The sequence below is a fragment of the Neofelis nebulosa genome, chromosome 6 (genome assembly GCF_028018385.1).
Source record: "Neofelis nebulosa isolate mNeoNeb1 chromosome 6, mNeoNeb1.pri, whole genome shotgun sequence".
Classification (NCBI taxonomy): Eukaryota; Metazoa; Chordata; class Mammalia; order Carnivora; family Felidae; genus Neofelis; species Neofelis nebulosa.
This window is the reverse complement of record NC_080787.1, coordinates 146,628,807-146,653,114: the sequence shown is the minus strand read 5'-3', so window position 1 is coordinate 146,653,114 and position 24,308 is coordinate 146,628,807. Positions and strand designations below refer to the sequence as shown.

At 49.5% G+C, this 24,308-nt stretch overlaps 1 protein-coding gene and 1 long non-coding RNA gene across 12 annotated transcripts in view; one reads left to right on the top strand and one right to left on the bottom strand.

Annotated features, from left to right (window-relative positions):
• LOC131515120 (uncharacterized) overlaps positions 1-17,030 on the top strand; it is a 31,571-nt gene extending 14,541 nt beyond the window's left edge. Inside the window, exons 2-3 of the long non-coding RNA XR_009263449.1 lie at positions 15,670-15,773; positions 16,693-17,030. This is a non-coding gene — a long non-coding RNA (uncharacterized LOC131515120). The remainder of the gene's footprint in view (positions 1-15,669; positions 15,774-16,692) is intronic.
• SYTL3 (synaptotagmin like 3) overlaps positions 1-24,308 on the bottom strand; it is a 93,918-nt gene that overhangs the window by 24,658 nt on the left and 44,952 nt on the right. For 8 of the 11 annotated variants that reach the window (XM_058735789.1, XM_058735797.1, XM_058735794.1 and 5 more), the window contains 5 exons: positions 17,573-17,624; positions 16,481-16,550; positions 14,276-14,354; positions 9,942-10,066; positions 2,414-2,548 (listed from right to left, as the gene is read on the bottom strand). In XM_058735789.1, the coding sequence (XP_058591772.1) occupies positions 2,414-2,548; positions 9,942-10,066; positions 14,276-14,354; positions 16,481-16,550; positions 17,573-17,624 (461 nt within the window). The remainder of the gene's footprint in view (positions 1-2,413; positions 2,549-9,941; positions 10,067-14,275; positions 14,355-16,480; positions 16,551-17,572; positions 17,625-24,308) is intronic. The other 3 variants (XM_058735798.1, XM_058735800.1, XM_058735796.1) reach the window with 2 other exon arrangements.

Genomic DNA, 24,308 nt, shown 5'->3' with positions numbered 1-24,308 from the left:
TAATTAAGGCACGTACATCGTTTTTTTTAGACATAATGTCATTGCACACTGAAACCAACTAGGGTGAACATAACTTTTATATGCACTGGAAACAAACATTCATTTGACTTTATTATGATCTTCACCTTACTGAGGTGGCCTGGAAGTGACAGTATCTAGGAGGTATGCCTGTACATTTTATTAATGTCATATATCCAAAATACTATCATTTCAACATATGTCAATATAAAAATTATTGACACCTTTTATATTTTTTCCTACATAAGTCTTTAAAACCCAGTGTGTGTTTTATTTATTTAGATATAATTGACAAAAAACATTATAATCAGCTCCTGGGCAGTGTGTATTTTATATACTCATTTCGGACTAGCCATAATTCAAGTGCTCGACAGTCACATGTGACTAATGGCTACTGTAGTGGACAGCATGGCCCTTGACTGTTAAGAAATCCTTAACAAATGACATACTTTACTCAGGTTTGAAACTGCTAGAGCTCAAGCAGTGTTTCTCAAACTTCATGGTGCATATGAATCACCTGGGGCTCTTGTTAAATTGCAGATTCTGACCCAGTAGGTCTGGGATGGGGCCAGAGACTCTGATTTCTGGAAGGTCCCAGGTGATGCCAGGGCTGCTGGCCCCACATTTTGAGCAGTGAGGGTATACAGCAGTGGTTCCGAAAGAGGCAGGACCACTCAGTGAAGGGCTGGTTTGGGAGCTGCCAGCATTTAGCAGATTGAGTCTAGGATGTTACCTATTCAGCACACGGGTCTGGCCTGCTTTTGCCATGACTTTGTAATGTTCTACCAGATATTCATGTAGATAGGATGGGGGTAAGTTAATTGTTTTCTAAAGCGAGTATCATTTTCCATAAAAACACAACCACCCCAATGCACAGAGAGGTTAAGGGACTTGCTCTGGGTCACACTATAGGAGCTAGAATGTGAACCAAGAAGGTGGTTTCTAGGAGCTGAGTTCTTTTTATTTTTTTAAGTTTATTTATTTTGAGAGAGAGAGAGAGTGCGCAAGCAAGCATGAGCAGGGATGGGGCAGAGAGAGAGAATCCCAAGCAGGTTCTGCACCGTCAGTGTGGAGCCCAACGTAGGGCTCGAACCCATAAGACATGAGATTATGACCCGAGTCGAAATCAAGAGTTGGATCCTCAACTGACTGAGCCACCCAGATGGCCCTGGAAGCTGAGCTCATAACCACTATAATACAGCATGGAATGAGTGCATTTTGATTCTCAAGACAATCCTGTGAAATAAAAAGAACAGGCTTGATACCCATTTCTTGATGAGGACACAGAAGTTTGGAGAGTTTCTGCCATTGTCTAAGATGATTATTATTTTTTATTTTTTTTAACGTTTATTCATTATTGAGAGACAGAGACAGAGTATAAGCATGGGAGGGGCACAGAGAGGAGACGCAGAATCGGCAGCAGGCTCCAGGCTCCGAGCTGTCAGCACAGAGCCCGACATGGGGCTCGAACTCACAAACCGCAAGATCATGACCTGAGCCAAAGTCGGACACCCAACTGACTGAGCCACCCAGGCGCCCGTCTAAGATTATTTAATAAGGTAAAGAGCTATCACAGTGATCGAGGCCTTGTGACCTGTCACCCAAGGCTCTGTCACACCACATATCACAATTTGAGGCTAACGTAAGCATTCCGTCAGTGTTTTTGAAGCCACAAAGGAATGAATAAAAGGCTTGCCTAGCAACAGAGCCAACCTTTAAAACATCTTGAAAAAGAAGAGCACAGTTGAAGGACTTAGGAAACTTGACTTCATGACTTCCTGCAGTAATCAGGACGGTGTGGTCTGGGCTAGAGCACAGAGATGAGAGGAACAGAGTGAAGAGTCCCAAAAAAGACCCACTCCTGCACGGTTACTTGATTTTCAACAAAGATACCAAAGTCAATGGGGAAATGAGAGTCGTTTTGTGAACAAAGGGTGCCGGAATAACTGGGTGTCCACGTGGAAAGAATGAACCTCAACCGATACTATTCACAAACAGTAATGATCAGGGGCACAGACCTACACAGAACAATGAAATTTTTCTAAAGTTTCTAGAAGAGAACAAGAGAATGTCTTCATGACTTGTGGGTAGACAAGACACAGAAATAATTGTAAGAGAAATATTTGATACGTTGACCTCATTGAAAGTAAAAACTGCTCATCCAAATATGCCGTTATTTATTATTCATTGCTATCTGTATGAAAGAAAAACCATCAAAGTATATAGCCCGTTTCCCCAGCTCCCAGTCTGAGTAAAATATTACCTCCAAGTTCTGTTGTCACGTTCCAGTTTATGCCACAAGACAACACTTCCCTCCTACCCCCGCCTACCAACCCCGTCCGACATCATGGCGACAGCCACACATCAGGTGTCCAGAGTGTTAGATGAGACTCACGTGTCTCAAGCCTCCTGAGAACAAAGTGCTGGGCGTTGGCCTGGATGAGACGTCCTCTTGCTTCGAAACAGGGTTAGTAAGGTGTTTGGGACTCTCTTGGTTGAGAGGTTTCAGAATATCTGGCGTGCTTGGCTTCTGGAAAAGGAAACACGGAATTAACAACAGAGTCTGTATCCTAGTGTGATTTTGTTCAAAGGTGGTGACTTCAATGAGCAGAGCCTGCATCTCTGACCTGACGGCACTCATATGCAAACTTCTGGGTGCTGAGTAAGAGAGCACGCTTCCGTTTGAATAAATGCATACACACACACCCGCAGGGCCCCGGGCAGGCATCAGCAAGCACTGGGAATATTCCTGAACGGTGGTGGGTGGGTCACTTATGGATTAGTAAGTCTTAAAGAAAAATCAAGTCCACATGTTGGCCTTAATAGCGATCCCTGCATTTAATCACATGAAATACGATATTTAGCCTATCAGAGTTTTAGTTGTAATGTGCTCATTAAAAAAAAGGGGGAAATTAAAATATGTCTCTAAATTTTATAAAATAGTCAGTACCCCTTTTATCATGTATAGAGCTGTGCTTTCCAATGTGCTAGTCGCTAGCTACATGTGGCTATAGAAGTTTAAATTCTCATTGGTTAAAAGCAACTAAAATTTAAAAAATTTAACTCCTCAGTTGCACGAGACACATTTCAGGTGCCCAGCAGCCACATGTGGCCGTGATTAGAAGCTTCTATTGGACAGGGCTAGCACAGAGCCAAAAACACAATGCCCAAGGTAGGAAACCTCTTCCTGGCTGAAAGTACAAAGTCTCTGAATCCAGACTTTACATTTTGATGCTGGAAGTGGAACTTGGAAATATAACAAATGTAACATTTGCATCATAGCTGTAATTCTCAGGAATGAAAGACTGAGAATATTCGAGAATAAGTGGAAGAAATGATTAGTTCCCAATTACTGTTCATGCTCTTGATCCCCAGAACGCCAGCTCAGCTCCATCAGACATCTGTTAAGTGATCCTATCTTTGACCCACTGCTCTAAGTCCTGGGGCAGAAAGAGGGGGGCAGAGGAGAAGGGAGGGGGGAGAAGAAGCATCATCCGCTCTCCAGGGGCTCACCTGGCTGGTAGGAAATAGACCCACCACTGAAATGGAGGCACAAGCCAAGTCCATGGGAAAGAGGGGGTGGAGAGCTTATGCAGAAGGGGGTGTCAGGATGATCTTTAGCGGAAGTAGGACCTGAGTGGGAGGTTCAAGGCTGGCTGTGGAGAGACTCAAAGGAGGGGCATCGTGAGTGGTGGGCCTATGCTGATGGTCAAGTATCGAGCATGTTCCTAGACTTGCTGATGACCCACGCAACCAAAGAGACTCAAGAGGCCAGATTCCTGCTGTGTCAGGCTTTCCGGAGAACAGGTAGCTTGGTGGAGGAGGGTCACCAAAGAGCCGGCCCGGGGGAGGAGACAGCCAGAAGAATCGCAGATCCAAGGGGAGGATTTCGGGCATGAAGGATGTTCAAAAAGGAGAAGAGTATGAGAAAAGGCTCACCTGAAATTAAAGAAATGGAGATTTTTAAAACTGGCCTATCAAATTAGCAAATATTAAAATAGAAAGTATAACATTTGGGGGCACCCGGGTGGCTCAGTCGGTTAAGCTGCCGACTTCAGCCCAGGTCATGATCTTGTGGTTCATGGGTTCGAGCCCTGCATTGGGCTCTGTGCTGACAGCTCAGAGCCTGGAGCCTGCTTCAGGTTCTGTGTCTCCTTCTCTCTCTCTGTCCGGCCCCCTCTCTCTCAAAAATAAATACACATTCAAAAATATTTTTTTAAAAAAGTATAACATTTGGTGCCAGCAGGGGTGCTGAAAAGCGGGCTACTCCCCCTCTGGTGGTCGTAAACTGAGTCAACCTCAGAGGAGGGCAATCTCGCAGCATGAATTAAAAGTCCTACGGGCGCCCGGGTGGCTCCTGTCATGACCTCACAGTTCATGAGTTCGAGCCCCGCATCAGGCTACACACGGACACTGGGGAACCTGCTTGGGATTCTCTCTCCCCACCCTCTCTCTCTGCCCTTCCCCCGCTCATGCTCTCTCTCAAAATAAACAATCACTTTTAAAAAGTCCTAAAAAATAGCTGTAAAACAATGACAATATGTATGTATTGACAGGGAAGAAATTAAAATATAAAGTTAGAGATTCTTGAGAAAGCAAATGACAGAAGTGGATGTGCAGCATGGGCATCGTGTTTGCAAACTGAGTGTACGTGTGTGCTCCAAGTGACTGGCCCGGCTCAGCGCTTGCTTGATTTTTCTCCTCTCCTGCTTCCTCCCCCTCCTCCTCCTCATCTGTGTTTTCTAAACTTTCATTAGTGTGTAGGCCTAGGTTTTATTATACATACAAGCAATAAAACCATTTTTGTAATTAAAGAAAAGAGTGGAATTCTGGTCAACTGTGTCAAAGATGGCAAAGTCATTGGTGAGGGTGATGCTCAAATGGGCCAGCAGGCTTTTCAATCAGGGGTGCCTGGCGGCGCCGCAGGGAGCAGTGTCGCACTGGCACAGGGAACCGACTGCACAGAAGGTAGGGGTGAACAGGAGGGAGGGTGATGGGGGGCAAGGGCAGAGGACGTTTTTGTGGACTTGGGCTGAGATGAAGAAGTGGAAGAGCAGCTTGAAGGGGATCCTTCAGAAGATGCTGTTTCTCTTTTTTAAGGGGGGGGCGGGGTCAGGGCTAACTTGCAGGTTGAGGAGAAACAGAAGCAGGGAAAGCAGGTCCCAGAAGAGAGCGAGGACAATGAACCCAGCCCCCAGGAGAGGGCTCCATCTCGGGAAGGAACGTCCATTCCTGAGGCAGGAGGAAAGGTGGCTAAAGATCCAGAGAAACTGAGCGGGAGGAAGTAGTCAGAGGGCCCTCCTACGGCAAGGCCTCTACCTTCTGACTGTGTCCAGGGAGGGGCGGGGGGGCCTTGGAGGACGTGGAAGATTCCATTTGGAACGGCCTGTAAGGCAGCAGTCGGAATGGGACAGAAAGAATAAAATGGGCTAAATATTAATATACAGCTTTGTAACACGTAGGCGTTCAATATCTAACCACCTAATCCCGTTTTAAGGCAACATAGTTTTTAAATCATAAAAAAAAAAAAAAAGTCGATGACAGGGGCGCCTGGGTGGCTCAGTCAGTTAAGTGTCTGACTCTTGATTTAGTCTCAGGTCATGATCTCACTGTCTGTGGGACTGAGCCCCACATCCAGCTCCACGCCTAGAGCATGGAGCCTGCTTGGGATTCTCTCTCTCTCTGTCTGTCTCTCTGCCCCTTCCCCCTTCCCTCTCACACAATAAATAAACATTTTTTTTAAACTGATGACAGAAGTTTCCGAAAAGGGACAAAGAACTATCTTTATAAGAGCGATCATGTGGCATGTCAAATTCATAGCCAGGAAAAAAAAATTCATAGCCAGGGAAGACTGTTTCCAAATATGTTAGGATTCCGAAAAAACGTTAATGAAACATAAGTGCCAATATAAATATTTTGAAATCATTAGAAAAGCCGACACTGTTCTGAAGAACATCCCTATCTCGACTAAGGAATCCACATGAACTTTGGCGTTCACCTCTTCCCTGGTAAATTCTGAAGGATCTAAATGACTCTGTCAGACTCAGTGCCCTGTGAAAGGGCATCGAGATTCAGATGGAAGCCTATCGACGACATTGAGAAAGGCATTTATTTCCCCTGTGATTTTTTTTTTTTTTTTAACATTTTTTATTTTATTTTTGGGACAGAGAGAGACATAGCATGAACGGGGGAGGGGCAGAGAGAGAGGGAGACACAGAATCGGAAACAGGCTCCAGGCTCCGAGCCATCAGCCCAGAGCCTGACGCGGGGCTCGAACTCACGGACCGCGAGATCGTGACCTGGCTGAAGTCGGACGCTTAACCGACTGCGCCACCCAGGCGCCCCTCCCCTGTGATTTTTAATGTATTTCAGTAGCTATCTAGTTTGGGTCAGATTACAGAGAAAAATGATCGCCCTGAATGAGGTTTACTCTGTACAGAGTTATTAAGTTTCATATTATTCACCGAAAGATCAATAAACATTAGGCTCGATTTGATCAAATTATGGACTCCCTGGAACCACACAATTCATGCGTGTGGGATTGTTTGTTTTAGCTGATCTTAAATGTGAAAAGGGAGAGCACCTGTTGCCACCAAGCCTGCATCCGAGGGTCTCAGACAACCACCGGGGCTGGGCTCGGCCAACAATCGTGCTCTGAGCAACGTCCTGTCCCGGCCGAGAGGTAGGCCGCCTCTCCTGGGACCATCAAGGGGGTCAACAGCCCTCAAGTCTAAGACCAAGTGTTTTCATCCTTGAACTCAATGCCATTGCCTCCCTTTTCTCTGGCTGCTCAGCCTTTACGTGTGGCCAGCAGGTGGGGGAAAGAAGGATGCAGAAACGCCATGCCCTGGGGGCGGATGGTTTCTTCAGATTTCACAGGACGTGGGAAAACTTCACATAAAGGGGCACCGAATGAAAGGAAGGGTTTCTTCCCCGCCTCCGTCCTTGTCCCACTCCTCAGAGACAGCCCCTCCCAACAGCTTCTCGTGTTTCCTTCCTGGTTAACAGGGTCTTTACGGCCAATATAGATCAGCCACACATTAATACGATGCACAGTAAAATCCCACGGGGATGCACAGGAAGTCTCAAAGGACAGGGGAGAGAGTTCACCTCTTAAAGAATGCCGGCCCACATGGGTAAATGAGGGTCTTTACGGGAGCATCTCCAGAACATGCGGTGCATGCTTAATGGTCAGAGAAGTGGCATAGAAGCCGTCCTGAGCCGTTTTCTCAGTTACCATCTCAGAGTCACCACGCGGTCCTAAGAAAGTTATCTCCTATTTCTGTGCCTCAGTCTAGCCACCTGCAAAGTGGGCACTGACACCCCCTGCCTCCGAAGGGCACCGCGTGGTGTGCTTAAGGTTGGCAGAATGCTCCGAGGCGTTCCGATGGAAATGTGAGTGTAAGTTTTATGAGCTCACCAACGAGGGCATGTGTAATTGCAGTCTGACAAACGTCCTATTTAAAGATGTACTCCTTATATGTCGACCCTGTGATTATTTAGCATTTATAGATCATGCCATGATTGCTGAGTACTTTATAAACATTTGGCTACATTGCTCCAAAACAGCCATATCCTCAAGGAAGGTGGGGAGACAGAATGCCTGCAAAAAGTAGAAAGCGTGTCGCTTCAAGAGCATGGCAGTCAACGGGATGCCAGTGGCAGAGTGTCTAGGTGGCGGGGGCTGTCTCGCCACGGCCTCCCCTGCTCCTCCTCGCTTCGACCCTCAAGCTCCCTTGTCCCATCAGACAACCCTGCAATCACCCAGCAGGCTCGTTCCCCATGCACATGCAGTAGGGGAGGCCAGAAACTAAGCCTGGGAAACCTGGGATGCCCCATCCCATGGCACAGGCATCGGAAGCAGAAACACGCCGTCCACCAACCCTGTTGGCATCTTTTCCCGCAGGCGTCACAGGTGTGGTGTCTGGGACAGACTCTGCCTCGCCCTGACACTTCCGACCACATTACCCCCTTGGTCATCTCTTTCCCCTTTGCCCCTCATCTTTCATAGGGACAGTGATAGCCCAGACCTCACAGGGTTGTCGTAAGGATTTAGTATCTATGAGGGCTTTACACGAAGAACAGTGCCTGGTAACCTTAGTGAGTGTTAGCATCCGAGGGGCTCCATCCCAAGGATTTGGGCCCTCATTTGTCCTCCTTATGTGGGGCATATAATGAGGAAGTTACAAGTTTAGGATTCAGAACCTACAAACCTGGACTCTACTCCCGGCTCCACATTGTATTAGTTATGTGACATTAGGCAGGTTGGTTACCCTCTCGCTGAAACTCAGATCCTGGATCTTCATCATGGGAGTGACAATATCCACCTCAGTATTTCTGCAAGAACTAAACGTGGCTAGTACGTAATAACCACCGCCGTGCCTGGAACATAGTGGTTCCTAAATGCACGTGAACCTCTCCTCCGTCTGTTGACTCAGGGATGGTGTCTGGAACGGTGTTTGTGTAGACCCTGGGGAGCCAACAGGAACGAACACTTGTTGGCCCTTTGGCGTCTCAAAGGCCTTCCAAATGCATCTCACACACTCTAGACGCCTCCTCCTAAATCTAGCGAGGTCCCAGGGGCCAGGAGCCGCCACCTGCTCACCCAAGAGCGCCTCAGAAACTCACTGGAGATGCCACATCTCACACCTGCCCCAGATCTACTGAGTCAGACTTTGCATGTCAACAACATTCCCAAGTGACTCACACACACACACACACTGAGAACAGCTGCTCCAGAATTCAGCCTCCAAGCCAAGACCGCCCACCGCTTTCGGGTTATGTAACCGCGGGCACTGACATCATTCTCTAAGCCTCAGTTTCCCTAAATGGACAACAGGGCCAAATGCAATACATAGTTCACAAGGTAGTGTGAGGATAAAATGAGATGGCCCGGGTAAAGCCCTGAGTGGAGTCTGGCACACAATTAGGAAGACCGGCAATTTAGATAGTATATGTAGATGGCTTAGGTAGCAATTTAGATACTATATTATCTCGGGGATCTTTATAAGCAGCCTGTGCCTTTGGGCGGAACAGGTATCATCACCTTCATTTTCACCAAGGGCATAGTGACGTTCCGGGAGTTGATGTGACGTGCCCAAGGCAGAGGGTCATGGATGGAGGCAGAATTTGAAACCTCAAGAGTGGGTGTCTGGAAGTTCCAGCAGAAGGGTGGGACTAACCTCATCTCCTTGCCTAAAGGAATCTGTCTGGGGACATCCCGAGCGGAGCCCACAGTGGCAGAGAAGGGACACCTGTCCTATCCAGGCACCCAGCTCAGTCCTGTTGACCAGGTGATGGCATCTGCCCTAGCCAGGTCACCTCCGCTGGACTAGAACCTAGGTGTCCTGATTGTAAAGTCATTTTCTCTCCTGTCCCAGTGCATCTGCTTCAGACTTGGTTAATCCTGGTGGAAAGCCAGAGTAATTATTTCCTTAAAAGCCTTTATTAGGTGAGCTCTCTCTCTTATGATTTAGATACCGGGAGGGAGCCTCCCTGGTGATTGCCCTCAGTCAGGCGGCACGTAGGTTTTTAGTGGGTTTCTATCAGACTCGAACTGGAGGTTGTTGGAAACAAGAAGGCCTCTTGACCCTCCATGAGGTATTCAGACCCCAGGAGTAACGTGGCACATCTCAGCCCTGCAGGTGGCCACTCTGCCTTTGGTGTGGCCTTGAGACCAGCAAGGCGTTCCCGTGGACACCTGGGACCCCAGGGGCTCAGAATTAGGCTGAAGCTTTTCCCTGCTCTGAACTATTTTCCAAATCGACCCTGGAATTTGACCTTCATTTGGCCAGGCCTCCCCAACAGAGAAGGGTTTATAATTATGTTTTCTTCAGACTGCTTAGTGTTGTGCAATAAAAGAAAAGGAAAACGAAATGGACTAGAAGTAGCTCTGGTGGCGGCCCGGCGGCCTCAGGGAATACCCTGGTGGTGACGTTGATGGCAGTGTCAGACTGGCTCCTCCTCTCCGTCCGGCTAGCACACTGCCTGGGACCCGTGGCTAGGAGTTGCTTGTCAGAGGTCATGTCGTTCTGGGACTTGGAAAGCTCTAGAAAACAAATACAAGGGATGACAGGTGGGAGCACACAGCTTTGACAGACTCGTGGGGCCCTCCTCTGAGATGCCCTGCAACCACACCCCTGAGGAGCCTCAAGGTCTCTGAGGCTAGGCTCACAGCGTGGGGACGACGGCTCTGAGCTCTGGGCTCAGGGGGAGCCACCCCCAGAAGCTACATGCTGGACACAGGGCACACGGCGCCCTGCACAGGACAGAGGAGCCAGATTCCCAGAAGGTGACAGTGTGGCCATGTGCCTCTGTAGGCAGACAGCCATCGTCAGGGCGAGAGTGAAAGGAAGGACTTCCAGCCAGCTTACTCTGTATCCCGGGCCACCCGTCATAAGCACGCAGTTGTCCAAACACGAAAAAGGCAGCCTAACAAACCAGCCAGCTTTTTTAGGGCTCCTCACAAAGATTTATAACTAAATACCATCTCTTGGGACACTTTGAAGAGAGGCGGAAGATTCAGGGTACGCTTATAACTATTTTAATAGACAAAGCCTGAAAATACACCTTCCCCCCCCCCCCCCCAGCATACCAGTGGTCCAGAAGAAATGAATAAAGTGGGAAGGAAGGAAGGCACACAAAGAAGTGAGAGAGCCACCTCAAAGGTGATTTTGTCTTTCGGGGCGCCTGGGTGGCTCAGTTGGTTAAGCGTCCGACTTCAGCTCAGGTCACGATCTTGCGGTCCATGAGTTTGAGCCCCGCATCGGGCTCTGTGCTGATGGCTCAGAGCCTGGAGCCTGCTTCCGATTCTGTGTCTCCCCCTCTCTCTGTCCCTCCCCCATTCATGCTCTGTCTCTCTCTGTCTCAAAAATAAATAAACGTTAAAAAAATATATAAAAAAAAAAAGGTGATTTTGTCTTTCAAAAATGTCTTCCCTTTTCCATGGGGTCCTTGTTTCTCCCAAAGATGACCTTGAAGCCACCTTTAGAGTGGCATTCTCTGATGGCTATCATGTGGCTCACATATGCCATCTCAAATTTTCTAGTTGCCACATTTAACACAGAGGTAAGGGGTGCCTGGGTGGCTCAGTCTGTTAAGTGGCTGACTCTTGATTTTGGCTGAGGCCATGATCTCATGGTTAGTGAGATCCAGTCCCATGTTGGGCTCCAGTCCACCCCGGCAGCTCGGAGCCTGCTTGGGATTCTCTCTCTCCCTCTCTGTCTCCCCCTCCCTCTCCCCCCCCCACCTCTTTCTCAAAATAAATAAATAAACATAAAAAGAGGTAAAATTAATTTTAACACTATTTTTCATTTACCACAATATATCTACATTATTGTTAAAATATATGATCAATATTAAAATCAATGACATTATTTACTGGGTAATTGACATACAGTCCTTACTAGTTTCTGGTGCACATTACAAAATGATCACATCAAGTGTAGTTACCATCCATCACCAGGTAAGACTGTTCCAATATTACTATCAGTATTCCCTATGCTGTGTGATTAATTAGCTTTTTAATTTCGCTTTTTTAAATACTAAGTTTCCAGAATCTGGTGTGCATTTTACTCTCCCCCACCCCGCCCCCGCCCCCCAGCAGGCCACTCTTCAAGAGCCACCTGTGGTTAGCATACTGGACAGCCCAGCTCCAGGGTGTAAATAATCCTCACTTGTTGCTCTTTATTAGGTATTCCTGCATGTACTGCCAAGGGTACATCTGCAGAGTGTCTCTTTTCTCTGGAGGAGAAGCTCGCCTGCCCCCCCCCCCAAACCCCAGGGCATTCTCCTTCCCACCAGGATGTGTGGGACCTCTCCTCTCTGAGAGCACTGCTGTCCACACTGGCCACGGGTCTACCCTCCGGAAACCGTGGGGCAACTTTCTGCTCCTGGAAGTGAGCAAGCTCCCAGCACACCAGGCCCTCCAGGTTGACAGTGAACATGGGCTCCTCATACAGCTAAATTCCAGCCAGCTATGAAGGGGGTGAGGCCCTCGGGGCAGGGGGAGGGGGTGTCCCCTCACCACCATCTGTTTGGCATTCACCCCAAAGCCTGTGCCTTCATCTGGTCCATTTATGTCCACAGACGAGGCAGGTGGGGGTGTCTCCTAAGTATCCAGCTTCTAACAAGTAGGCTTGTGATCAGCATCATCGGGTGAAAAGGAAAAGTAACAGCGAGAAGCACAGAATGGTCCTGAAATGAAAATCAACGATTTGCTCCTCCCCTTCTGAGCGGGGGTGGGTGGGGTGGGGCTATAGTGCTGGAATCTCCTAGACATGCAAAGATAATAAAAAGGGCTGGAAATCGCTTTCTTCCAACTGGATTGGCTTCACGGGGCAACATGGGCCACCAGAGGTCGTAGCTCTGGGGCAGCTTCCTAAACTCTTGAGGCTAAGGCCCCCTCCAGCCATCCCCCCAGACCCCAGGCACCCTCAGAATGAGGCCGTCCTCTGTACCCACTTCTGTAGGAAACACACAGCAAAAAGGATCAAGAGGGACCTGTGCACGACAGCTCAGGACCTGAAGAAGCAGGAATCAGCCCCACCCCTGCTACGTGCCCTGAGGCAGAGACAGGGTGAAGGGTGTAGAGCCTGTGCCCTGCCCCGTGGAAGCAGCGGGGAGCACCTGAGAGAGGCCCCCCGGCAGACCGCCCTGGCCGGGAGGGGGGTGGGGGGGGGCAGAAAGCTGGGTGTTTCCACCCCTGCCTCTGGGCTGAGGTCTTGGTATCCCACGAAGCACCAGTGTCTGAACAAGCAGGGAGGGGACCTGGGGGGGTGCTTCAGTCCATATTCCATGGCAGAGACAGCATGCTGCTTTGCTCTTTTGAATCCCCCCTGCCACCCCCTGCCACCGGGGATTAGCCCCAGCTGTCCACCTGGGTCTGCTGCTCTATACTGATGCCATCTCCATAACACTCGAGGTATTGACACGGCAAGTCTCCAACATGTGAGCAAGGGTACAGGCGAGGCTATGGGTATGAAAGCACGCTCCAATGTACCCGTGCGTGGGTCCCAGCATGTGTAGGAGGGCGAGTGGGACATGGGACAAGATGAAACATGCGTCCTGCCTCTCTGGGCGTCTGGCTGAGGGGTTACCAGGCCAGAGTTAATGCTGAGACATGATTCCAAAATACAGTGGTGGGAGGGAGTTCACATAAGCCGCATGGATTTGGGTAGAGGCCGTGCTTCTAGAAAGAGGCGCTCAGAAGTTTCGACAAGAGCAGCGTCAGCAGGAACGGGGCCAGCCGCTCAGAGTTCAGGCCGCCGTTCCAGTTGGAAACCCGCGTCCAAGGCTCGTGCACACGGAGGGCGGATGTGGTCCGCAAGCCCGGCAGACTAACGGGGTGGTTTTAAACCTCTGAGCTCTATTAGCAAACAGGTGGCATGAGATTTGGCTGCTTCACCCTTCTGAATCAGAGGGGGACAGACGGTCTCGTGAGACGGTCACTTCCCTGTTTAGCTAAAAAGGGTGCTTTGATTTCAGTTGTCACGATACGGCTCGGAAGCGCTCGTGGGGGAACTCAGAGGACTAATTAAAATCAAATAATAAGACTGTCTCAGAGCCAAGGCACAAGCCCGACCCCATCCACAGGCATTGGCATGGGCAGAAACCAAACAGAAGCACCGTGAGAGAGAATGGATGCCCAAGACCCCCCGATCCCACTCGGGACCTTCTCTAAATGCCTGGCCTGCTCTGGGCACCTTACCAGGTCTAAGTGGGGGCTATTCTCTGGGACTTGCAGCTTAAGATCCACAGGGGGAAATAACTGAGTGGAAACAACATCGAAAGAGGCTAGATTCTGAGCAGTGGTAGTCCTGGGTTCCTTGCATCTGCAAATCATAGGATTACTGCTAATTGAAGAAGATAAATTTACCAAGGAGGAAAGGACAAGTAGTTCCACGCAAGCAACAGACGCTGGGCCCTGCCTGGCCTGAAAGCTCCCAGTTTTCATTCATTGGAACCCTCTGTCTCCGCTGTCCTTGGGAGAGGCTGTGATGGGTGCCAGGACCGGCTGCCAGGTCTGTGCTGAGCTCTGGCAGGTTTGGGTAGCAGTAGGGGTAAACTGAGCCACTCCAGTGGCCTGAAGGGTGTCTCCTCTTCCCCCGGGAAACCAGAGGCCTGCTCTGCACGGGAGGGGTGAAGGGCCGGCACTGTGGCTTTCCCCAGGGCCTGGAGATAGAGGTCCCTGGCCGTGCCAATGGGCTTGGCTGGCCCGGGGGGTGGTGGGAGGAACACATCAGAGGCATCCACTTACTTTTCATGTGGGTGGTAACAGAGAGAAACAAATTTTCCATGGACTTATTAAATCCTTTAAACTGACCAAGTTCCTGTAACTAAAACAGAGACAGAGGAGAGAGAATGAGAGTTATATTTGAAGACCCGTGTCTGCCCCAGCAGCCTCCAGGTCGCCAACCCCCAAACACTGGCAGGTGTGAGTGGAGTGGGGGTGCTCCGGGTGCGTGCAGGTGTGTGTGCATGCATGTCTGGAGAGGGGAGGGCACTATCCTCTCAGGAGGTAGGGACCCTCTTACTCAGCTTCTTTCCTCTGAGGTTTGACACCCACATCTAAAGAAGGGGCATCAGCAAGGGGCGTTGACAGCAACTACCTCTTGGAAATAATAACCGACATTTCACTGGCTCAGACTGCACTCAAGTACACTCTTGCTTCTTTAACCTGCTCTTGTATGACCCCACCCCAGCTTCAGGCGGAGGGGATGGCAACACAACAGCCAACATAACAGTGACACAGGGGCCGATGGTGGTACCAGGCTCAGGGGACCAGCCTGGAGCCAGGAGTTAGTTCCACCCCTCCAAGCAGGAGAGAGAAGAAAAAGCAAAAATGACAGAAAGGAGATCACTTCCCCTTCAAGTCCCATCCATCTATCCACCCCTCCATCTATCCTTCCCTCCATCCCTCTGTCTCCCCCTCCATCCATCCCTCCATGCCTCCACCCTTCCAGCCACCCATCTACTCATCCCTCCTTCCCTGTTTCCATCCATCCATCCCTCCATCCATCCACTCATCCCTCCTTCCTTCCCTGTTTCCATCTATCCCTCCATCCACTCATCCCTCCATCCCTCCTTCTCTGTTTCCATCCATCCAACCATCCATCCATCCATCCATCCATCCATGCCTCCATCCATCCATCCATCCATCCCTCCATCCCTCCATCCATCTATCCTTCCATCCCTCCTTCCCTCCATCCCTCCTTCCCTGTTTCCATCCACCCATCCACCTATCCCTCCATCCCTCCTTCCCTGCTTCCATTCATCCTTCACTCCATCTCTCCGTCCCTCCCTCCATCCCTCCCTCCCTCCTTCCCTGTTCCATCCATCCGTCCATCCATCCATCTGTCCATCCATTCAGGAAATACATCTGTGCTGGAACAAGTTGGGAGGATTTAGAATCTCAAGTAGAAACTGGACAACAGAATTTTGAAGTTCATTCCAGGGTCTCAGTTTGAAACTGGAAAAAGAATGAATATACTCTCTCTCTCTCACTAGCATATGAATGTGCCTTTCTATGTACAGCTATAGTCACTCTCTTTAATTTGCAGAATGGTAATAATGAAAATAATCAAGACCGTGTGTTTTCATGGCACTTTACAGTTTCTTTTTTTTATTTATTTATTTTTTTTTACTTTAAAGTTTCCAAGTACCAGTACAGACATTATTTTGTTAATTTCTCACACCAGCCATGAGAAACAAGCCAGAGGAGTATAATTATTTCCACCTCCCAAGTGGGAACACAGGTAACTCCAAGATCACACCACTAATTTCTGTAGACAGAAATGCTCCTGGTCTACTTTATATTAGCGTCTAAAAACACACAAAAGTACACACACACACACACACACACACACCCCAGGCACTCCCATACGTATAAATCACACACCTGTGAATCGACATGTATTTCTTTCTTTTTACACCCCCAGAGGCCCCCAACACACTGCAGCCTATTCAGAACCCCACACTCAAGAGCACAGTGCACAGTTAGGGAAGACAGCCAGCAAAATGACAAGAGTAAAGTGGTGGGGATGTGGGGTGCAGCCAAGGATGTGGGGTACAGGCCGGGATGCAGGGCACAGGTGAGGACATGGGGTGCAGGTGGGGATGTGGGGTGCAGGTGAGGACAGGGGGCACAGGCAAGGATGTGGGGCACAGGTGCAGGTGAGGATGTGGGGTATAGGCGGGGATATGGGGCATACATGAGGTTGTGGGGTGCAGGCAGATGAGTCACTGTTATGCAGATGATCCCATGGCCCCCAAAGCATAGCGGACACACAGACACTGGGCAGGCCCAGCCCTTCTGGCCTCTATTCTCTGCCTCCCTCCACGGCCAGCTTCAGCCACAATTGGATCCCTTTGCTCTGGGGGTCTTGGTCCAACCTCTCAGACCCCCTTTCTTCCTCCATTTCTCTCCCACGTCCCCTTCCCCAGGGAGGCACAGACACATTACCCTGTGGGAGCTGCTGGTGCACTGGCTTTCACTCAGAGGAGGTGGGGTAGGAGGAACCACAGAAATGTTGCTGCCAAGGAAAAACACAGGGATAAGAAACAGGTCATGGATGATCTAACTATTAGGCTTACAAATACACAAGACTCGCCATCACCCTACAGTTCATGTTCTCTGATTTTTTTTTTTTTTTCCTTCCCTTCCTCGCATTTTAGAAGAGGAGCCCGCAGCCCTGCCTGGATCTGCTCCTCCCGACAGGGCATTACTTCCCGGTATCGGAACGCGGCCAAGGAGCACCACGCTGCCGGTGTCCCGGCCTCGCGCCCCACCCGTGTCGCCTAAAGGAGCCCGGCCGCTCTGGGACCCAGACTCCACGCACGTGTCCGATACAGACGTGCACGTTCTCTCGGCCCAAACCACACCAGCAGAAGTGCCCAAAATTCCGTGGATGTCATAAATCACTAAATCAAGCATGAGAGTAATAAGAAGTTTGTGATGGGGGAGTAAAAGAAATGAAGAGGTCCCAAGATTGGAAAATCTCATTATGGGCCACAAAAAAAAAAAAAGCTGCTGGTGGGAAGCTTTCAGCAACACTTCAATAAATTCGGTGCAATCAGGTGTGTGAATTGTTGCCAGCTTCAAGAACCCTGGGTGTTTAGGATGTGCATCAAGAAGTTAGCATCTCGCAGAGTCTCCACTTCCATTTCCATTGGATTACGCAGATGTCTGAGGCGTCAGGCACTGGGCATGATGTTGGAGACAGGAGTGATTCGTAAAACAAACGCTCGGTTTAGAGTTTCATTTAAGATGCCATCAAAAATAATATTTCGTTTCCTTACAACATTTTGGAAGAATGTAAGCAATAAAACCTGTCGTGAGAAAATGCTCTGCGAGCTGCTAAGAAGGCTTTTCATAAGAATCTAGAAATATCTCTGTTTAAATCTTTTCCAGGCACTTTATCATTAAAAAAAAAAAAAAAGTCACATTCCAAAGCAGCCAGGTCTGAAAGTCAAGAGATCTAGAAGTTCTTTCAGCGAGTCCTTGGTGCTCCAGGCCTGGAGGGGCCAGGACGGTCTGGCCTGGTATAGCACTCACCTCAGTTCCTGATAAGATTGCAAGAGCTTTGCTCCAGCTCTGTCGTGTTTGCCTGGAAGAGATACCAGGAAAGGTCACTCATTAGTAAGAAGACAACCTTGGGGAGGCAAACACAGAAAGTAATCGATTAGAATTCTTATTTTTCTAATGCCACTTCTTGCAATTAAAAAGTAAAAAACCATCTTGGGGGTGACAGAAAGGCCCTAGGGGGCGCCTGGGTGGCACAGTCAGTTAAGCGTCCGACTTCAGCTCAGGTCACGATCTCACCATTCATGGGTTTGAGCCCCGCGTCAGACTCTGCGCTGACAGCTCAGAGCCTGGAGCCTGCTTTGGGTTCTATGTCTCCCTCTCTCTGTCTGCCCCTCTCCTGCTTGTACTCACTCTCTTTCTCTCCCTCTCTCTCTCTCTCTCCCTCAAAAATAAATAAATAAACTTAAAAACAAAAAACAAAAAAAAAAAAGAAAGGCTCTAAACTTCTATTGTGGTGATGGTCACATCAATAAATTGACTAAAAACAATTATGGACTTAAAACAAATGAAGTGTATGTTCTATAAACTACATTCTGCTAAAGCTGTTGTTAAAAACATGCACATACACCCACGCTAAGAGACCACAATTGCTAGGAAAGGCTGCTTTTATTAAAAGTTGACGTTGGGTTAGATTTTCTAAATCTGGAAAATTTGAAAAGCAGTCCTAAGCTTCCAAGCTTCCATTTGTCCGTTGGAAACATTTCATAATTGAATGACTATATTCCTCTAAACATTCCTTGTTATGGAGATTAAATTAATCTGTTAAAAAATGTAATCTGCTTATTTCTAGTTATGGAGGCTAATAATTTCCTAAATAAGACTGCATCTGATATAGTACTCTTTTTGTTTCAAATAAAGGGGATTTTATGATGTATTACGTCCCCAAAAATAGAACTCTACATGTTCATAGTTCTGTGAACACAATGTTTCCTGGCCCAATGCATAGGAAGAGGTTAGTCTGCCCAGCTGGGAAGCCTTCTAGCAGATTCTCTTGCTCAGGGACGTTCCTCATTGGGCTTCACGCTGCTCAACACACAGCTGAGAACCACCGGACCTGGCATCCTAGGAGGTCTGTCTAGTTCCTGTGTTGTGTGTCTGAAAGTTTTAATCCATTCCAAAGAAAGGCTTACGTACCCACATCATCTCCGTAAGACATGGAGAAGGGCAGGGAGGAGCTTGGGAGGGAGAAGGCAAGCGTCTCTGATGTCGAGCCCCAAACCTTAAAGCCAGCAGGCAGCTGGCGCCCAGCTGACCCTAAGCCGTGCAGCCCCCAGGGCAGGGGCCCTTAACAGGAGCTGGCCTCAGGGAGTGCATGAGCCCTGACATCACAGGTCAGACTTTGGGTCTCCCCGGTTGTGTACATTTGGGGGGAGGTTCATGACGGTGTTCACCAGATTCTAAAAGGAGTCTGTGAGCCCTCCCCATCCCCCGTTAAGAAACGCTTCTGGGGGTATCCGGGTGGCTCAGTCGGTTGAGCTTACAACTTCGCCTCAGGTCGTGATCTTGCAGTTTGTGAGTTCGAGCCCCACATTGGGCTGTCTGCTGTCAGCGCAGAGCCCGCTTTGGATTGTCTGTCCCCTCGCTCTGCCCCTCCCCCTCCTACGCTCTCCCAAAAATAAATATTAAAAAAATAATAATAAGGAAATGCTTCTCCAAGGCAGAACAGAAAGGCGGCCCCCAAAGGCTGAGAGCTGTGCTAGTAATGGATGAAATCCCACATCTGCAGGAGCCACTGGAAAGAAAAGAGCTAGGCTAGAAGGAAAAGAGAACCACCCCAACTGCAACACGGTCGGTTGTCATGAAAGCGGAGAAAAACAAGGCAAAGAGAGAAAAGTTAGTGATGCTGTTTACCCACGGTGTCCTGGTAAAGACACAGAACCCAACAGACAGTGAGTTCTGAGCCCTCTTGTGGGTTGGCTGGTTCGCTCACTCTGGCTGCTGGCTCCTTTCCCGGCTGCCCGCCCTCAGCAGACCCTCAACATCTTGTCCCCAGATTGTTGTTGTGACAGCGTCCCCATGGCACCAGAGTTACAGTCTCCCCGCCCCCCAAACAGTGCTGTCCTTCCACCGCCTAAAGCGCTGCAGTGACTCCGTATTGCCGTCGCCCAAAGTCCGAGCCCCGCGCAGCATCCCTGGGCCTCCACACCTGCTCTGGGCCCACGTCTCCTGCCAGCCCCAGCAGCATCTCTTCTTATTACTTCTTTCAGCCCTGCTTCCCCAGACGTTGTCTACTTACTCCCACCTCATCTCCTAGTGCCCTGAGCTCCATCCTTAGCTTCAGTTTAGTCCCCCTACACCGCATTTCCAAATACCCCTCCCCAGGTCCCAGGGAAGGCCTGGCCACAAACGGCTCTCTGCTGCCCCCTGCTGGCCTCATCGGGCCTGGCCGGCCACGCCATGGGCTCGGCAAACCCTTTCTGTAAGGACCAAATAAGTATTCCAGGTTCCGCGCAGGCTCTGTCCTCTGCCCCTGTGACAGCAGCCACACACAATACGGAAGAGTGGGCTGTGATAAGATATGATGGACACTGAAATTTGAATTTCATGGTTTTTTTCTAACGTGATACAAACATTCTTCTGGCCATTCAAAAATGTAAAACTCATTCTTCGCTCACAGGACATACAGACACAGACAGAGGGACAGGCTTGGCCCTTGAGACCTGCTGCACCCCATGTCCTAGCTACCCCAAGTGTGGACAGTGCGGCCCGCCGCATCACAGCCGGAAGCTTGTCGGCAATGCAGAGCCCTAGGCCCATCCCCGAAGTCCGTTCACCGGAGTTTGGGAAGCGCTGCCCTGGGGCTGTGTCCCGTTCACTGTGTATGTCCATTTTATTTCCTCTCCCATCCTTCAGTTGTTTCTTACCAGGGGCTTCCTTAAGAAGCACTATCTAGGGGCGCCTGGGTGGCTCAGTCGGTTAAGCGTCCGACTTCAGCTCGGGTCACGATCTCGGGGTCCATGAGTTCGAGCCCCGCGTGGGGCTCTGGGCTGATGGCTCAGAGCCTGGAGCCTGCTTCCGATTCTGTGTCTCCCTCTCTCTCTCTGCCCCTCCCCTGTTCATGCTCTGTCTCTCTCTGTCTCAAAAATAAATAAATGTTAAAAAAAATTTTTTTAAAAAAAGAAGCACTATCTACTGTTTGTTAATATTTACTTATTTATTTACTTTTACATTTATTTATTTTTGAGAGAGTGAGAAAGAGTGTGAGCAGAGGAGGGGCAGAGAGAGAAGGAGACACAGAATCTGAAGCAAGCAGCAGCAAAGAGCCTGAGGCAGGCCTTGAACCCTTGAACTGTGAGATCATGACCTGAGCCAAAGTCAGACACTTAGCAGACTGAGCCACCCAGGCACCCCTATTTATTTATGTTTAAGAGAGAAAATTGATTTCTTTTGAGAGAGAAACCTCGAGTCTGCGAGTCGGGGGAGGGGGAGGGAGAGAGAGAGAGAGAGAGAGAGAGAGAGAGAGAGAGAGAGAGAATCCCAAGAAGGCTCCACACTGTCAGTGTAGAGCCTGATGCAAGGCTCGATCCCACAAACCATGAGATCCCTGACCTGAGCTGAAATCAAGAGTCAGACGCTTAACCCACTGAGCCCCCCAGGGGCCGGGTGAGATTTCTTATTTTAGAAATGCTTTCTATTTGTCCTGTGTATCTTACCCTGCTTAAGTCAAGAAACAAAGCTGGTGCACGTGGGTTGGGACATCTGGCCTTGGGTGTGAGGGCCCTGAGGGGAGGCACGGGCCTGGCAGTGTGCGTGCCAACAGCGCCCTCCATGCCCCCCCTTGGCTCCCCCTTGGGTCCTAGCCCTGCCCCCTTCCCCTCCAACACACCCTCCAGAGGGGGAGGTGCTGTCCTTTGCGTGCAGCGCCCCGTGTGGATCCGACAGCCAATGAACTTCCTCCACCGCATCCAAGGCTGCTCTGGGCTGAGTTGTACCCCCTGAAAAGACATGCTGAATCTAACCCTTAGCACCTGCCACTGTGACCTTATTTGGAGATAGAGTCTTTGCAGATCAAGCTAAGGTGAGGTCATTAAGATGGGCCTAATCCAACATGACTGGTGTCCTTATAAACAAGGGGAAAATGGGGGACTCCTGGGGGGCTCAGTCTGACTCTTGATCTCGCCTCAGGTCATGATCTCACGGTTGGTGAATTCAAGCCCCGCATCAGGCTCTGCGCTGACGGCATGGAGCCTGCTTGGGATTCTCTCTCTCCCTTGCTCTCTGCACCACCACCCCCCCACCATGCTGTCCCTCACTCTCTCTCTCTCTCTCCCTCAAAATAAATAAACAAACTTTATTTTAAAAAAAAGAAAAAAATTTAGTCACAGAGAGAGACATGCACACAGAGAAGACGACAATGTGACACCTTGACTTTGGACTCCCAGCCCCCAGAACAGTGAGCCAGCAACACATTCTAGCTTTGTTCTAGCTCAGAGGTCCTTTGTGATTCAGTCCCTCCTGCCTCCCAGGATCACCTTCTGCCCTATGGATCACCCGTCCCCTTCGTGGGTCCTGGTGAAGGTGGATTTCCCAGATGCCGGTGCCTCACTAGACTGTGCTTCTCCCGTGTTCCTGGCTCACGTGGCTCTCTGCCCCTGCCAGGGGATTATTCCCCGGGATCCGGTGCCTGTCCTCACCAGGCTGGCCTCTTCATGCTTGCCCTGCACACTTCATTAACATTGCCGCCTGCGCTGTGATGGTGCACCTCTGTGTCGGTCTCCCTGACTGGACGGTGGACTCTTTGAGGACACGGGTCCCATCTTATGCATCTTGGTGTCACCGGCATCAGCAAAGGGTTTGTCATGCGGGGGTGGGGAGGGGTGGCTATAAATACAACGGCAACCAGCACTGTTTTACCAAGAAGCGTTACCTCCTCGTTTGAGCCATACGACCAAATACACGTGAAAAGACGGTCATCGTGTTTTCACAACTCAGCTTACGTGTAACTCATCCGCTCATTCACACTCATCGTGTAGAATCCACAGGGACACTTTTACGGGGACAAGGATCAGGAGGATGCAGCTCTGCTCACAAGTAAGAGCATATGGTGCTGGAAGGGTCCATTCAAGCTACAGAACACGGCCGAGGTTTCTGGAGCAAAATCCAGGTTTGCAGCTGGCACGAGCGTGCCTACGACAAATCACCTGCCATCTCTGCACTACTTCTCGATGCAAGGGGCGCCTGGGTGGCCCAGTTGGTTGAGCGTCTGACTCTTCATCTCGCAGGTCGTGATCTCACGATTCATGAATTCGAGCCCCACGTGGGGCTCTGTGCTGCACTGACAGCTGCTTCGGATTCTCTCTTCCTTTCTCTGTGCCCTCTTCCACTTGTGCGTGTGCACCCCCCCCCCCCCCACACACACACACTCTCTCTCAATATAAACTTTAAAAAAGAAAAAATAAATACAGGTACGGCACCCTATTTCACGTGCTCACAGAAACTCCCATAGAACGGATGTCCCTCCTGGCTGGGCTCCATCGTCATGCCGGTCAAGCACACTAGCCGCCAGCCTACCAGCACCGTGGACCCCAGGCCCTGCGGCAGGTGCCATGCCCCGCTACCCCAACACTCTTCCCGCTTGGGTGACATGTTCACAGCAAAGAGGGCACAGAGCAGACTCTCTGTAATGTCCCAGTGTAATTCAGTCAGCCCGGCAAATCACGCTGTCGTGGTGGCCAAGTGGCCTCCCGTCCTCAACTGCGGGATCTGTGTGGGTTATTCTTCTTGCAAGACATCACCCCTAACTTCTCCTGCTACACTGTAAGGCCCCACAGCAGCCCTTTGTTAGAACAGTTATACACACCCAGACAGCCATGTGGGATCCAGCTGTAGAGCTAACAGACCGTCAAGCTGAAGGATGCCCTGGCCCACAACCACCTCTTTTGGTGCCCACAGAGGGGAGCAGCGCCCTATGTAGGAACCCACAGCCTGAATTCCAGGTATGACGCAAAGCATAAGGCAGGCGGGGCTATCCCATGTGGAGCCTTCCTGGGAACAATGCAAATGTGCCCCTTCCTCAAGACACTTTGGTCTACCCTTAGGAATTGGTCGTAATATACGGATTTTGTTAGAACAACGCATCATGCTGATTCTTCCAGAAAAGTCATCACAATAAGCACACAATTTTTGGAGGTCCTGAACTGTACCCCTTTAGTGGTGGCTCCCTAGTACGGCATTCAACCTGTACAACTGTATGTGACAGGCCTGATGGTCGGTCCACACTGGAGCTCGAGTATCCTCTAAATTTTAGAAAAGGTGAATAAGCCCAAAGGTTGGAGGGGGTATTGCACAATCACAGCGTGTTTTAGGACTTTTTTTCTTTAGTAGGAAAGAAAGTGCCTAGAACAATAAAGTTTTAAACCAATTTTTGGCTCACATATGCAAAATGGAAAATGTCTCAAAAAACTTGACCTATAAACCCCTCAGCATATAAAGAATCACGATATCCTGTCATAAATGATTTTGGAGGTGGATTCCAGAAAAATTTTTAAATATATTTTAGTCCTTAGAGAAGCTTTGAGTTTAAATAGCACTGGGGCCAAGCCACTAGCCCAATATGAAAGAAGATGAAGTGTACAACTGTGAATCAGCAACTAATGCCTCCAGGGGAACAAAAATTAATAACAGTAGATTTATGACCCTGTTGGCAGAAAATATCTCTCATCCAGTATCCTTCTGCCACTAGACATTACTCTTCTGCTTAGTTGCA